The sequence below is a fragment of the Agelaius tricolor genome, unplaced genomic scaffold (assembly GCF_023055355.1).
Source record: "Agelaius tricolor isolate 1412-34295 unplaced genomic scaffold, bAgeTri1.0.p SCAF_49, whole genome shotgun sequence".
In the NCBI taxonomy this organism is placed as follows: domain Eukaryota; kingdom Metazoa; phylum Chordata; class Aves; order Passeriformes; family Icteridae; genus Agelaius; species Agelaius tricolor.
This window is the reverse complement of record NW_027269309.1, coordinates 1,675,801-1,690,718: the sequence shown is the minus strand read 5'-3', so window position 1 is coordinate 1,690,718 and position 14,918 is coordinate 1,675,801. Positions and strand designations below refer to the sequence as shown.

At 59.3% G+C, this 14,918-nt stretch overlaps 2 protein-coding genes across 10 annotated transcripts in view; one reads left to right on the top strand and one right to left on the bottom strand.

Annotated features, from left to right (window-relative positions):
• Positions 1–366: 366 nt before the first annotated feature.
• Positions 367–7,466, top strand: TGIF2 (TGFB induced factor homeobox 2). Of its 2 annotated transcripts, none has more exons than XM_071455446.1 (3): positions 367–496; positions 1,596–1,831; positions 5,135–7,466. In XM_071455446.1, exons 2-3 carry the CDS (start codon positions 1,631–1,633, stop codon positions 5,663–5,665), a joined length of 732 nt encoding a protein of 243 aa, XP_071311547.1. In that variant the 5' UTR covers positions 367–496; positions 1,596–1,630; the 3' UTR covers positions 5,666–7,466. The 2 variants fall into 2 exon arrangements, with proteins under 2 accessions (XP_071311547.1, XP_071311546.1); XM_071455445.1 differs by lacking the exon at positions 367–496 and adding an exon at positions 643–794.
• A 2,759-nt stretch (positions 7,467–10,225) lies between these two features.
• DLGAP4 (DLG associated protein 4) overlaps positions 10,226–14,918 on the bottom strand; it is a 156,863-nt gene continuing 152,170 nt past the window's right edge. For all 8 annotated transcript variants that reach the window (XM_071455470.1, XM_071455472.1, XM_071455468.1 and 5 more), the window contains 3 exons: positions 14,225–14,316; positions 12,925–13,077; positions 10,226–11,852 (listed from right to left, as the gene is read on the bottom strand). In XM_071455470.1, coding sequence (XP_071311571.1) covers positions 11,637–11,852; positions 12,925–13,077; positions 14,225–14,316 — 461 coding nt within the window. In that variant the 3' untranslated portion in view covers positions 10,226–11,636. The remainder of the gene's footprint in view (positions 11,853–12,924; positions 13,078–14,224; positions 14,317–14,918) is intronic.

Here is a 14,918-nt window from a genome sequence, read left to right as displayed (position 1 = left end):
GATCCTTCTCAGTCACCACCTTTGCTTGAAAACACCTTCCTCTGTCATGGGAGCAGTGATGTGCTCGGCTTCTGATTTCCCATCTGGTAAAGAAAAAGCGAGGCACTGGTGGAATTTCAAGGTGCCCAGAGGTCCCCAGGGTCGTCACCCACACCTGTCCCTGCAGCTCCTGTCCTTGTCCCTGTCCCCTGCCCACAGACACCGGTGACCCCTGGGGCCCAGCTACAGCATTCAGCCAGGGGAAGGAACTTGTGCAGTGCCTTGTGGGGCACCCCTGCGTGGGTGTCCCTGGGTGGGAGTTCCAAAGCGGGTGTCCCTGCTGGGTGTCCCCAGGCTTGGCTGTCCCCACGTGGGTGCCGTGGCTGGGCCCCCGTGCGGGCGCAGCTCCGCGGGGCCGGGCGGCTGCGGGGGCTCCGGGGCTCCCTCTGTCCCTGCCCCCTCCCGCCGGGGGCCGTGTCCGGCAGCGGGGCCGAGCCCGGGGCTGCGCCGGCGCCAGGTACCGGCCGGGGCTCGGCGGGGCGGGGGGGGCTCGGCGGGGCGGGGGGGCCCCGGTGCCCGGTGACAGCCGGGGGCGGGCGGGCCGGGGCCGGGGCCGGGGGCGGGGGGCCCGGCGAGTTCCTGCCTCCTCGGGAACAAAGGGAACTCTGTCTCGGCATCTGTCACCGCCGCCCACCCAAAACTTTCCGCCGCGCCCGGCTGCCCGCCCGCCGCCGCGGGACGGCCCCGCACCGGCCCCGGCACCGAGACCCCGGCGCGGCCCATGCGAGCGCCCAGGCGGCGGCGGCGGCCCGGGGGTGAGCGCAAAGATGGATCCCGGGGGGCGCGGGGGGAGCGGGGCGGCCCCGCGCCTTTGTGCGGGACGGAGCGGGACGGGCCGCGCCGGCGCTTCCCGAAGTTTGCGGGAGCTGCGACCGGGGGTCCCGCCCGGCCCCGCCGCCGCTCGGAGTCACGGCGGAGTTTGCCCGCCCGGGGACGACTCGGGGCCGGCGGCGGAGCGCGGGGGCCGCTCCCCGGCCGCTCTCCGGCCCCTCTGTGCCCCCGCCGCCCGGGGGGGCCGCGGCCGCCGCTGCCCCGCTTTGTGTGGGCGGCCCCGGCCCCTCACCGCCTGTTGCGGCCGGAGGGGCGGCGGGGCCCGGCCTCAGAGTCCCGCTCCGCCGAGCCCCCGGCCCGTGACAGCCGCCCCCGCCTCCATCCCCGCCGCACAATGACCCCGCGTGGTTCCTCTCCCACTCTCCAGCTCCGGCCTCTTTCTCCTGCTGAGATTGTTTTTGTTTTTAACTTCCCCTCCTCCACCCTACCCCACGCTTGATTTTTTTTTTCCCCCCGTTGCGGTGCCCCCCGAAGCCCGAGTGCCCCCGAGCCCCGTGCGTGCGCTGAGATCCCCCGCACCCCCGGGGCTCTGTTCGGTGCCCCCGTTGTCCCGCCGGTGCCGGTTGTTTGTGTCCCGCCCCCGGGGGTCTCTGCCTCGGGATTCCCCCTCAAGCGGGCCCGGAGGGGGTGAGACCCCCGCTGGAGGCGGGGGGAGGTCGGTGGGAGGCCCCTTCCCCTCCCCCGACCGGACACCGCCTGAAGCTCCCTTTGGTTCCCCTCGCCAGGCTTCAGCCAGGGGGGTCCCGCGGGCAGCTCCACCATGTCGGACAGTGACCCGGGGGACGAGGACGGCGCCACATCCCCCGACCCCTCGCAGTGCAAGAGGAAGAGAAGGGGCAACCTCCCCAAGGAGTCGGTGAAGATCCTGCGGGACTGGCTGTACGAGCACCGCTTCAACGCCTACCCCTCGGAGCAGGAGAAGCTCAGCCTCTCGGGGCAGACCAGCCTCTCCGTGCTGCAGGTAGGAGCCGGCCCCACCCGCTGGGGACACTGCCATGCTGGGGACACTGCCATGCTGGGGACACTGCCATGCTGGGGACACTGCCATGCGGTCTGGGGACACTGCTGGGGACACTGCCATGCGGTGTGGGACAGGAGAACCCTACCGAGGATCCCAAAGGTCTGGGCAGGCTGGGACCATTCACCACGGGCAGGGCAGAAAGGAAGCAAGGGAAGGGATGTTTGGGAAGGAAAGGCACCTGTGTGAAGGGAGGGTCTTTCGTGGGAGAGGTCTGAGCCGTGGGGACCAGCTCTGCTGGAGCTGGAAGGTGGAGGGACTGGAGTGGGGACAGGCTGGATGTTGTCAGTAAAAGCTGCACAGGTGGGAGGGGTTTGGGGGATGCCTCTTTATCCGGTTCCCCTGGACACCCCCAGCAGGATGAGCACCCCCTGCACACAGAGCTGGGCAGAGAACAGCCCTGGAGTGGGCAAGGCCAGGACTTGGACTTGATGATCTCTGTGGATCCCTTCCAGCTGAGGATATTCTGTGATTTTAGCCAGAAGGGAGAGGCTGGGCTGTGCTTGGAGTGCCCTGGGCTGGCTGGTCCACCTGGTCCCAGTTACACCAGCTGCATTAAAGGGGAGCCTTGTCCAGGAGTCTCCCTGTCCTGCTCCCAGCTGTGGGCTGATGTTCTCCATGTGGCACCAGGGTGGGTGCCCAGGCAGGAGCCCTGGGCAGCAGTGGGGGTGAGCAGCATTTGTCCTTCCCACTCTGGTGTGGTCCCTGCTGTGTTTGGGGTGTCTGGGAGGGCCTGCCCAGCTGCTGGCCCTGTGCTCCGTGCTCAGGCCTGGTGCCCTGGGCCCCATCCCCCTCTCCCAACCTGACAGGGTGTGGGGTGCAGGCAGAAGGCAGGGGCTGGTGGGTTTGCTCCTCTCCTGGAGCTTCCTCTGTACCTCTGGCTCCTCTCCCCGTGGCTCAGCACAGTCCTGGCCAGCTGTCCCAGCCCAGACACAGAGTGTGGGCAGGGCTGTCTGCTTGCCCTCTCCCTGGGCAGCAGGGCAAACCTGCTCTTTCACTTTAGTGTGTTTCTGTGAGTGCTGGCTGTGCCACAGAGCCGTGTCCAGCAGCTGCTCGGGGACAGCCTGGAGCCCCTGGCTGGGCTTGAGGCTGAGTCAGGGGAGCAGGGACAGGCCTGGCCTGTGGGAGCTGGGCTGGTGCTGGCCTGGGTTGGCCTGGCAGTGCCTGGCACACGGGGGCTGCCCCAGGCCTCGGGGGCACTGGCAGGTGCCCGGCTCTCGGTGCCTGAGCCCCGTGGGACCCGGCAGGGGTTGGCACATGGGTGGGCTCTGTTGAGGTGTGGCCCTGCTGTGTGCCAGCTGCTGTTTGCCCCAGGTGACCCCAGAGCCAGCGTGTGCCCCCTGTACCCGCTGTGCAGGGGGTCCCAGCCCGAGGGCATCCCCAGTGCCAGCCTGAGGGGCTGCAGCAGGAACCCCTGGGGTTCCCTCTGCCTGCTGGGGGAGGTGTGGGACACCCCATGGTCTGGCTGTGGGGTTCAGTCTGTGATGCTGATCTGGCCCCTCCAAAAATCCTCTGGAATGCAGGGCTCTGCCACAGCCACTGGCCAACCCCCCCCAGCTGTTTCTTTGTGCCCCCACCTGGCTGCTCCATGGCCTGGGGAGCTGGAGCTGTGCACAGCAGCCAGGGATCAGGGGGAGCAGGAAGCCCTGTGCCTCCCTTGCAGGAATTCCAGCACTAGGAAAGTGGCACCTGCTCCCACTGAGGCTTCCTGGACAGCAGCAGCTTTCCCAGCCTGTGCCCTGGATGGGCTTTTCCTCCCTGTGGAGGAGATGCTGCTCTCACAGTGCAGGGGACAGACACTGCCCAAAGGGACAGAGCAGGGTGTGCTGGTGGGAGGAAAAGGGACGGACTGATCCCAGTAAACTGCTTCAGAGCCAGAGCGTGTCCCGGCTCTGTGACAGTGCCTGCTGTCACAGTGGCTGTGTGTCCCCATCTCTGTGCCCCATTCTCCAATGGGAATTAAATGCTGGAAGGAGCATGGTGGTGGGGACAGGCTGGATTTTGGGGGTTCTCAGCCCTGAGGAGTTGGGCTTTTCAATGGGAGTCCATCTCTCTAGTTGGGGATCAGAGTGGTGGATGGCCAGGATCGTGTCAAGGGGACCCAGTTAAGGCCTGCAAGGGAGGGGGTTTGGAACAGAAAAGGGAGTAAGACTGGTGTGTTTGAGAGTTTTAATGCCAAATATTGTCATAAAGAAAAAAAGGACAACTGAGATCTTGCTGTGGTTGAAGTTGTGACAAGTTCTCTCTCCTTGGGGGAAATATTTTCCATAGCTGTTGATTTAGGAAAGATCAGACTTTTTTTTTTCCCCTTGATTTATTCTCTTCTAATTGTTTTCTAGGAAGAAGGCAGTTATTTAAATGCAGCATTTTATATAAAGATGCTGAAACAATTCATGGCCAGGGCTCAATAATGGCAAAGGGCTGCCAGACGTGCAGCCTCCATGCTGTGCAGTGTGGGAGAGCCTTTAGCATGAGTTGTGACCCTGCTCGTGGGCAGAAGCACAGGAAGGTGTCTCTGCTGTCCCATCCCCTGTTAGGGGCTGAGGAGCTGCAGCTCCATCACCTGATGGCTTCTAGGGTTTTCCATCTGTGCTGCTCTCCTGCCATCCATCTGCTCTGGCAGTCTCGGTGGTCCCGTTTGGGTTGGCAGCAGTGTGGAAACAGGGCTGAGCTCCAGGATGGGTCACCTGGAGAAGGAAAGCCTGTCCCCAGGTTGGGGACCTGCAGGATGGGCTCTGGGCTGGCTCTGTGCAATGCCCTGGGCTCTGGCTGGGGCATGGCAGGAGCTGTGCTGTGCCTGCAGCCGGGGCCTGTGGCACAGCACTGAGCCCCTCCTGCCCCGGGGGCAGCTCTGCTGAGAACCGCCCCAGCTCCCGGGGCTCCGGGCACGGCTGCTGTGCCTGGGGGAGGCTCGGCCCGAGGCAGCGCGGGCTGTGCCCGTCCTGGGCTGCGATGGAGAGCAGGAGCCGCGGGCACGGGCCCGATGGGCGCTGGCAGGGCCGGGGAGGAAGGGGCTGCCCCGGGCAGGCGGTGCCGGGCAGGAAGCAGCCGGTGCTGGGGTTTCCGTGGGTGCCAGCGCTAGCTGTGCCTCTCCGGAGCCGCACGGGAAGGGGGTGCAGGGCTGAGGGGGACCTGTGGGAGTCCGGCCGTGTGGGAGCCGCTCGCCTGCTCTGGAGGAGCTGCTGCTGCTGCTCTGAGCCGGGGCTGCACCCCCGGCTGACCCCGCCGCGCCCTCTCTCCCCGCAGATCTGTAACTGGTTCATCAACGCGCGGCGGCGGCTGCTCCCCGACATGCTGCGCAAGGACGGCAAGGACCCCAACCAGTTCACCATCTCCCGCCGCGGGGGCAAAGCCGGCGACGCGGCCGTGCCGCGGGGCGCTGCCGCCGGCCCCGGGGTGCTCGTGATGCCTCCCGCGGGCGCCTCCAAGGTGCTGTCGATGTCGGTGTGCCCGCAGGTACTGTGCCAGCCGGCGCGGGCGCTGGCCGTGGTGAGCGCCCACAGCCCCGAGTGGGAGAAGCCCCCCGGGCCCGAGGCCAGGGCGGGCCCCGGCAGCAGCACCCTGACCCTGCTGGCGCGGGCCGAGGCGGGCAGCCCCACACCCGGACTCTTCAACACGCCGCCCCCCACGCCCCCCGAGCTCTTCGGGGACGACTTCAGCAGCTTCCAGCTGCTGGTGGAGGTGGCCCTGCAGAAGGCGGCCGAGCTGGAGCGGCAGCGGCAGGGGGGGCAGCTGCCCCTGGCTCCGCACGCCGAACCCCCGGGAGCCTCCAAATAGCCCCGGGCCGGGTCCCGCAGGGTGCCCTTCCCGGGGCTCCGACCCTCCCTCACCCCCATGGCCCATCCAGGAGCGGCTCCTGCCCCCGGGGGCTCCGGTGTCTCTCGGCAGCCGAGGCGGCAGAGGAAGGCCGGTCCCACCCCGCCATCCTCCCCGGAGATGCCCCGGCTGCCGAGCACGGTGCCCCGGTGTGTGCCCGAGCCCAGCGCTGGCAGTGCCCTGTCCCTGCCGCACGGCCGGAGCGGGCACGGGAGCTCCCCTGGAAAACCTGCTGATCTCCTCCTCTCCTGCAAACGAGGGTCCAGCCAGCACCGTTTCTTCAGGGAGACAGAGAGAACCTGGCTTTTTAATGCCAGTGTAAGGACTGTGGCTGAAGAGCTTTGTCTCCCATATCTCTGATCCTTTCTCCCTGCCACCCTTCCCCCCCGGCCCCCCTTTTGTTTTTGGGGTTTTTTTTGTTTCCCGGTGCTGGCCAGGGGGCCTGCCTTGCCCAGGGAAGGGCAAAGAACAGATGAACTGGAAACATGGAGTCTGTGGCATTTTATCATGGAAAAAATAGGACCCTCCTCTTCCTTTTTAGGTTGTTCTGGATGCTGCCAGTAGAAATCTCTATGGTGCTGTTTAGCAAGTTTTTTGTTGAAACATTTTCCCTTTAATTGTGATTTATTCCATGATTATTACTTTTTTTTTTTTTTAATCTGTAAGCATTTCCACACCCTCCCCGCGCTCCCCTCGAGTTCATGCCGAATGTGTGCCCGCTGTGCCCGGAGCAGTGAGCGCGGGGCCAAGCCCGGGCAGACCTGAGACTGTGAATTTTGTACCCGATTTCATTTCCTTTTATATTTTATTTTTTATTTTTTTTTCCATAAAACCTTTGGAAGGAGGCGTGGTGCGGGCACGGCCATGTGCGTCCTGCAAGTGCAGCGCGGGGCTCCTGGGAGGCAGCGCGGGGCGGGCGGAGGATGGAGATGTCGCTCCTTGTCCCCTCCCCTCGCAGCGTGGCTGTGCGGTGCTGGGGACCTCTAGTGACAAACTGGCGTGAGCTGGGATGGCCGGGCCTGAGGGGCTCCGGGGCAGCTCCTGGCTGGGTGTCGCTCGCTGTCCCCGGGCGCTGTGCCGGGCCCTGTGGGTTGTTCAGTGACTGTACCCTGGCCATGGCAGCGCCAATCCCCTCGGTAATCACCGAGCCAGATGAGGCGATGGCTGGAGGGGGTAAAGCCGCAGGACTGGGAGCTCTGCGGGGCAGGGGGAGAGCACTGGAGGGAACAGGGCTGGAAGGGAAAAGCACTGATTTGGGGGACTGGTGTGTTCCCACCCCCAATTTCTTCAGAGTGCCAGGGAGGGGCTGCTGTGGGAAGGTTTCCCAACAGCATCACCTGGGCAGGTGCCCTGTGCAGTGCTGGGGGACACCAGGGTGGGTGGGTGCCCATCGTGTGCCTCTCACCCCCACCTCCATTTCTATGTCCAGCCTTCGTTTGCCCTTTGTCTCCTCCTCAGGGAAAGTCCTCCGCTTTGGGACTCTCACCTCGTCACCCCCCTGCAGCTCTGTCCCTTGTCCTGGGGGAGGGAGAGGCTCTTTGGCCTCCTGCTCTCTTGCCCCAGTCAAACCCAAGTGGTTTCCTTCCCCCGAGCAGTGCCTGTGCCAGGGGCTGGTGCTGCTGCCCTGGGACGGACCAGAGGCAGGAGTTATTGGAATTAAATTTATGGAGAAATAACAAACTACTGTAAATATCTTTTTGTTTTTTTTTTTCTATTGTCAAATAAAAGTTTTTTTAGTTTTGGTTGTTATTTTTAAATATGAGCTGTGTGTTGGAGCGAGATTTGTCATTTTGTGGGTGCCTCACCTGGTTCTCCACCCCCAGATAAACCCCTGGGCCACCCTGGAACAGTACCCAGGTGTCCCCCACTGTCCATGGGCTTTGTGCTCGGGGTGAGAGATGTGGGATGGGGCACATTCCCATGGGGAGTGGGGAGCTGGAGCCAGGGCAGGGTCTGCCAGCCCAGCTTGGGGGTCTGCACTGTGACAGGGGGTCACAGCTGGGGACACCACAGCTTTGCTGCCCCTCCTGTGGCCCCAGGCAGACCTCGTGGTTCCTGAGCTGCACGCGGGGCTCTGCGCCTCTGGCAGGGCCTGGGGACCCCCAGGCAGCTCCAGCAGAGAGCAGCAGCTCCCAGGGGCTCGGGGCCAGTGAGCTGGGTGGAGGTGCCGAGGGACAGCATGGGGCACAGGGGGAGGCACCGCTCTGACCTGCACCACACCCACCTGCACCACCTCCCCGGGCAGCAGCTGGGGCTGGGAGGGTCCTCCAGGAGGGCCCCCAGCCCTGCAGCCCCCCAGGCCCCGGGCTCTGACCCAGGCACACACAACAGCCCCATTCATGTGACACTCTCGTACTTCCCAGGGTGGTTTGGGTTGGAAAGACTGTAAAGACCATTTAGGCACAGCCCCCTGCCATGGGCAGGGACAGCTTTTCCACTATCTCAGGGTGCTCCAAGCCCTGTCCAGCCTGGCCTTTGATTCTTCTAGGGATGGGGCAGCCACATCTTCTCTGGGTAACCTGTGCCAGGGCCTCCCCATCCGCACAGGGAGGAATTTCTTCCCAATATCCTTGATCTCTGATAATGTGAAGCCATTCCCATCCCTTGTCCCAAGTCCCCCTCCAGCTCTCCTGGAGCTCCTTTAGGCCCAAGAAAGGTCTCTGAGGTCTCCGCAGAGTGTTCCCTTCTCCAGGCTGAACACTCTCAGCTCTCCCAGCCTTTCCCACTTCTCCAACTACTCCGCCACTGCCAGCCCTGCCCCAAAACTCCCAAAAAGTGAGTGAGGCTCCGGGACCCTCCCTGGCAGTGCTCCCCCATGGCTGGGCCGGGGCTGTGCCCAGAACATAGCAGGAAGCGGGGACCGCTGTGCACCCCCGAGGGTCGCGGGACCGCTGTGCACCCCCGAGGGTCCCCAGCCCCGCGGTTGTGCCGGAGGCAGCGCGATCCCCGCGCATGGACGGAGCCGGGAGCCGTCCTGGGGTGGCCCCGGGGACAGGCGCTGTCCCGATCCGGGCGGGGACCGAGCCGAGCCGGGCAGAGCGAGCCGAGCCGGCGCCACGGGGCATTCCTGAAGATTCCCGGAGAATGGGCCCCGCGCGGCAGGGGCTGGGCCGGGGAAGCCGCGGGAAGAGCCGAGAGCGGCTCCAGGAGCCGGAGAGCGCGGGGCTGCAGCGCCCGGCCGAGACGGGGACACGGACACGGACAGCGACACGGGACAGGGACACGGATCCCAGAAACGAAGAGGGACACAGGCAGGCACGGCGCCCTCCTGCCCGAGCACGGCACGGAACAAGAGGAGACCACGCCCACCGCCCCCTCGAGCCCCGCCCCTCCCAGCAGCCTCACGGCCATTCGCCGCAGCAGTACATTCTGTGCTGTGATTGGTTGATAGGGCCCGGAAGTACTGTGACACACGGCCTCACCCCTTGTATCCACTGGGGGCGGCCATTTTGTTTCACCCGCCATCTTATGGGAGGGCGCAGCCATTTTGTTAAACGTCACACCGCGCTGTGATTGGCAGGCAGCCATCTCGTGACACCACCATCCCCACGTGATCTTAGGCAGCCCCGTGATTGGCTGCACCTGTCCTTAGGGCTCAAAACAGGTGGATTCAAGGAGTAGGCATGAAATTATTTATAAAAGGGGTGTTAAATATCTGCAACAAATAATTCTCAGATTTATAAGAGGTGTGTCTAAATACGTATAACACGTTTTTGTACACGTCTTACACATATTTATATGTATATGCATATAGAAGTATGTAACTCTACCTCTGTATTTGTGTATGCATTTTAATACATGTAGAGGAATTTAAAGTATTGTATTAATTATAAGATACAAAACCATATTAAAATTAATTAATTTTTGCATCTTTATAAATTCACTTACATGTTAAAATATATGCACATATATTTGCACATATATGCACACAAATCCATATTATATAAGAACATAAATATTACGAGCAAGCCCAGCCCAGGGCAGCAAGGAGAGCTTGACCACTCCATGAACAGCAGTAGGGAAGAGTAAATGATAAAATAAATAAATGAACTCCCACATCTCCTTGGTGTTCTGTTTCTCTGCCAGTGATTCCTAAAGCTGCATCCTCCCCAAAACCCGATAGTGCAACCCAACAAAGTCTCTGCCCCCACAGAATCTTTAGGTTTGAGAAAGGCCTCCAAGAGGAGTCCCAGCTGCTGCCAAACCCTGCCATGCCCACGCACCACCAGGTGCCACCTGCACAGACCCTTCCAACACCCCCAGGGCTCGGGACTCTCCCCCTGCCCTGGGCAGCCCTGACCACATTTTCCATGAAGGACTTTCCCTCAGTATCCAATGTAAACCTCCCCTGGAGCAACCTGAGGCTGCTTGCACTTGTCCCCTGAGAGCAGAGCCTCATCCCCAACTCCAGCCCAATTTGAATCCCAGCACAGCCAAGCTTTGGGAATTCTATGGCTGGGGCAGAGACCTCAGAGCAGTGTTCATGGACAGCCCCAGACAGCACACAATGGGTAGCAGGCATCGTTCAGGATTTCACTTTTATTTATTTTTTGCCTTCTGGATCACCAACACTCTCACTGAAACCACTGGGATTCCACCTCCACCCCCATGACAGTAGCACACAATCTCCCAACTTGTTCAAACGTGTGAAGAGGAAAAAAAAAAAAATCCCCAGCAAGATCCCTCAGGATGGGACAAAAACCTTCTGTGTGAGAGGGTGGCAAAGAATCAGGGGGTGGCAGCTCTGGCTCTGAGGAGCCAGACCGGAAAGGAGACCTACAAAGGGGAAGAAAAAATGGGCTAAAAAATATTTAGCAATCCTTCCTCTACCCAGAGAGCAGGGAGATAAGGAAAAAATAGTCATCTGCTTACACACAGGGTATATATTTTTACACACACTTGGACACACATCTAGATATAGTACATGTAAAAATATATGCTATACATCTGCCCACCCCCGCGGTGGCGTGGGCAGGATCCGTGTGTAGGAATTACTATACAGGTACTACTAAGTGTATATGTGCATATGTACACCCTCCTGTCTCCTCCTGGACACGCTGACCCCACAGCCCCCGCTGCAGCAGCTCCTCTCTCCACCAGCCAGCCAAGGACAACGGTGTGGGAATGGGAAGAGGAGGGAAACCATAGTGATGTGCTCGTGCTCTGTGCTCCTTCAGCTCCGGCCCGGAGCGGGTTCTGGCTCTCGGGGTCCCCTGCGCCAGGTTTATTGCACATTTTGCTTCTGGGCTGCATTTCAACCCCACATTCCACAGCCCCGGCGTCCCCTCCCTCCAACAAGCTGAAGATAGGGCCCCCTGTGCCCAGCCTCCCCCACCCCAGCATCCCCCTCCCAAGAACACAAAGCCCAGCAGGCTGCTGGCTGGAGAGGGCAGCAGGAATGACACACCACAGGTGTTCTCTGCAGGGACAGGGGGGTCCGGACACGGGAACCGAAACCATGCAAAGGGTGGGAGAACGGGAGCAGGAGGAGGGAAAAATAAAGGATGAGAAGGGCAGAACAGATCTGAGGAGGAGGAAGAACACAGCATGGCAAGTGCTCAAGGCTTCGTGTTTTCTTGTCCTCTTCTTGTAAACAAGCTAATAATTCTCATGAGATAGAACAAGTAAAAAGACTGAAGTTCCAAGTCGAGGGGCTGGAGTTCCCAGGAGTCTGTCCAGTCCATTCAGCAACACCACAGCTGGGGAGAAAACGAGGGGCATTTTTTCTTTTTTTTTTTTAATTTTTTTTGTTTGTATTTTTTTTTTGTTAAAATCTTCATTACTTAAAGCTGAGAGAGAAAAAAGCCAACTCAGGAGCCCTTTTCAAGGATGGCTCATTGTCTCTAGACTGAATAAATCACACTAGTTTCGAGAGAACCTTTTTTTTCCCATTTAATGACTTATAAAAGCCGCGGGCTGGCCGTGGCTGGGCTCAGAGGCGGGTCTGGGCCTCGGGGACGTAGATCTCGATGCTGTCGGCGCTCTCGGTGGCCGAGTTCTGCCGCACGGAGGCCGCGCGCTTGGCCGCCATCAGCCGCTTCCGCGCCTCCTGCCGCTGCTTGTCTGAGTCGGAGCCTTTGTCCCGGCTCAGCTGCGATTTGGACTTGGCTGGCTTCTTTGGCACTGGAGGGGGTGGCTTCTTCTCTTCCTTTAGGGAGACAGTAAGGAAAAACCCACAACTGATACAGATGTGCGCGGCTGGGCGCCGGCTCAGCCCTGGAGGGACTGGGATGGTGCTGGGGAGAGCAGCTCTGCAGCCAGACACCCCTCAAATCAACTGCCCCTGTTTCTATAAGGAGCCATTTTGCATTTCACAGAATCACAAAATGTCCTGCATGGGAAGGGACCCACAACAATCATGGAATCACAGAATGGTCTGGGTTGGAAGATCACTCAGTTCCACCCCCTGCCATGGCAGGGACACCTTCCTCTAGACCCTGTCCAACCTGACCTTGGACATTTCCTGGGATGGAAGTCCACAATCCAGGGGCTGACGATCCACAACCAGGATGATCAAGTCCAACCCCTGCATGGACACCTGCAGGACAGACACCCTGTGCCTGAGAGCAGTGTCCAAACACTCCTGGAGCTCTGGCAACCTCGGGGCCGTGCCCATTCCCCGGGGAGCATGGGCACTGCCCAGCACCCTCTGGGGGAGAATCTTTTCCTGTTATCCAGCCTAACCCTCCCCTCCATGCAGCTTCCATGGTACAGGATTCTTCTGGAATGGCCTGGAGTTCAGAAATTGTCTGGTTCAGCTGCAGCTCAGAGCACAGCACAGGCAGCACGTAGACACAACTTCACGTGGAACTACAAAATTTTAATAAGCCACCATGCCCTGAGTCACAGTCCTCCCTACCCTTACTGGCAGAGCCAGGACCTCACCTCTCCTGCATTTTTCAAAGGTTCAACTTGTTTTTCACATTACTTGGGCACAAGGGATAGTTAAATCCATCTACACAGTGCTAGGAATAGTTGAGGCCCCTGCACCACTGCCCACCACTCTGGGCTCTCTCCATCCAACACCTTTTCCCCTTGCACAAAACTGTTCCCACTATTACTCAAGAGGAATGGCCTTGGTGCCTTACAAGGCAGTGAGATGACCAGTGCAGGATGGCAAAAGCCCTTGGGAGCATCTGTTTGCAGACAAAACCAGACCTCAGGTACCCCAAATGTGTACAACAAGGTGCTGTGGCCACTCCCCAGTGCCCCTCACTCACCTTTCTCTCCGGTGTCTCTGCCAATTGCCAGCTATTAGCTTTGAGGTGGTACAGCTCGTCAAACTTCATGCTGATGTCTTCAATGGACAGCTGGAGGAGATCCCAAAATCCAGCCAAGTCCTGGGCTGTGGGTCTGGGATTGGCATTAGGGTTCTAGAAAGGGAGAAGCATTAAAAACCCCATTTCAGAGAGAATACACCCAGCAGAGCAGCATGAATAGCACCTTCACCCCTTTTATGTCTGCCTGCAGCCAAACTCAGTGAGAAGCCACAGGAGACAGCGGCCCTGAGCATGGACACACAAAGCCATCATTTACAGCCCAAATAATTTCTGCCAAGCTCAGGAGGCAAGTCCTGACTCCTTGTAAGCACTCCTCCTTACAGCAGAGTAATCCTGAACCAGACACCCAGTGCTGGCACTAACCCCACAGCAGGAACCTCCAACAGTAGGCGCCCAGCGTGGCAATCAGAGTGACAATGCTGTCTTCTTACACAGAGACTGCCATTTCAGGGGGGGAATAATGGAAATGGATACCCAGCTCTGATGCCTGGATGTGCAGCACTCTAAGGAGCCAAACTGAGCTTTCATGAGCAAAATAATTTTGCTACATTTCTGCCCAAAACAACCTGAAAGCATCAGTACTTCTCAGGCTGAGTTGAAAAATTTTAAGTAGCTTAAGTTTCTTCCAAGAATAGAATTTTCCCAGTTCCCAGACAGCTGAACCACCACCACAGACCCTGGAAAGCATGGGATCAGATCCAAGCAGCTCATAGAAAGCTCTGCTGGTGCTGCTGCTCAGCTGGGATCAGCACTATACCCCCTCCTGCTCCTTAAGTCTCTCCAAGATTATTTTACATCTAAAGAGGAATTCACCCCTGAGGAAGTTTGCAAAATCCATATTACCATAAAGCTTGAGGGGAAAACTAAACCACAGATTCCATCAATCCCCATTAGCCAGGTCAGCTCTGAGCAAGGGCAAAGCCCTGCATTCCCTTTCAGAGATCAATTCCAGTGGCCTGGGGACAGTGTCACCAGCCACACACGCAAAGGGAGCATGTGTGGTCAAGAGCAGACCTTTCAAACAGGCCCCCCTATCCAGCCCAGCCTCAGGGGTTTGCCTCAAAAAGCCCTTCAGAAGCAGGAGGCCCCTCTGTGCTAACCCAGCCTTCCCCCAGCTGGCACTGCAGGCTGTGGCTTTGTTTTCACAGGGACTGCAGCCTGTTAACACTGACCAAGTCCTTGTTGTGCTGTTCAAAGAGAGGCATCCTCTCAGAAACCAGGAAAAGAGATCCAGACTCACCAAGTTTTGCTCACAGAGGCCATGGAATTGCTGGAACTTCTGTGACATTAGTAACTGTGCACTGCCCACTGCACTCAGGACTTTTCCTAAGACTGTGAGGGACAAAAAAAAAAAAAAAAAGAGGAAATAAAAAGACCTGAATTGAATAGACTATTAATTGTAGCAATGAGCTCCAGCATTTCTGGAGCAAACACTGGAGTCATCAGAAAAGGAATTTCAGAGATCCTCAAGGCACCAACTGCTCTCACGAACTACATTTGCAACTACATTTGTCTGCCATTGCTCCTTCTGGCAGGCCAAACACAGACCTGGCTGAGGACATTACAATATCCAAGCTGGCAGGGAGCTCCTCAAACTGCCCTCAGCCCCTCAGAGAACCACCAGCACCACCTCAGCAAAGTCTGCTGGCACCTGCTTAGAGATCCCAGCCTGCTCTCCCAGCCCTGCCCAGGGGAAAGGTGACAAAGGTGACACAGGGACCACTCTCCAGCCTCCCTGTACCAGCAGGGATTAACACCCAGGCCAGGACTTTTAACACTCAGGACTTTATGCTGCTCTTAATGGGTTTTCCAAGCAGCCTCTGGGCATGGACACATTCCTCTGCTCATTAGAGGAAATACAGCCTGGGCTTTTCCCTCCCAGAGGCAGGTTCAGAGTCCCAAGCCTGCAAGCTGCATCACCAACAGGGACCACT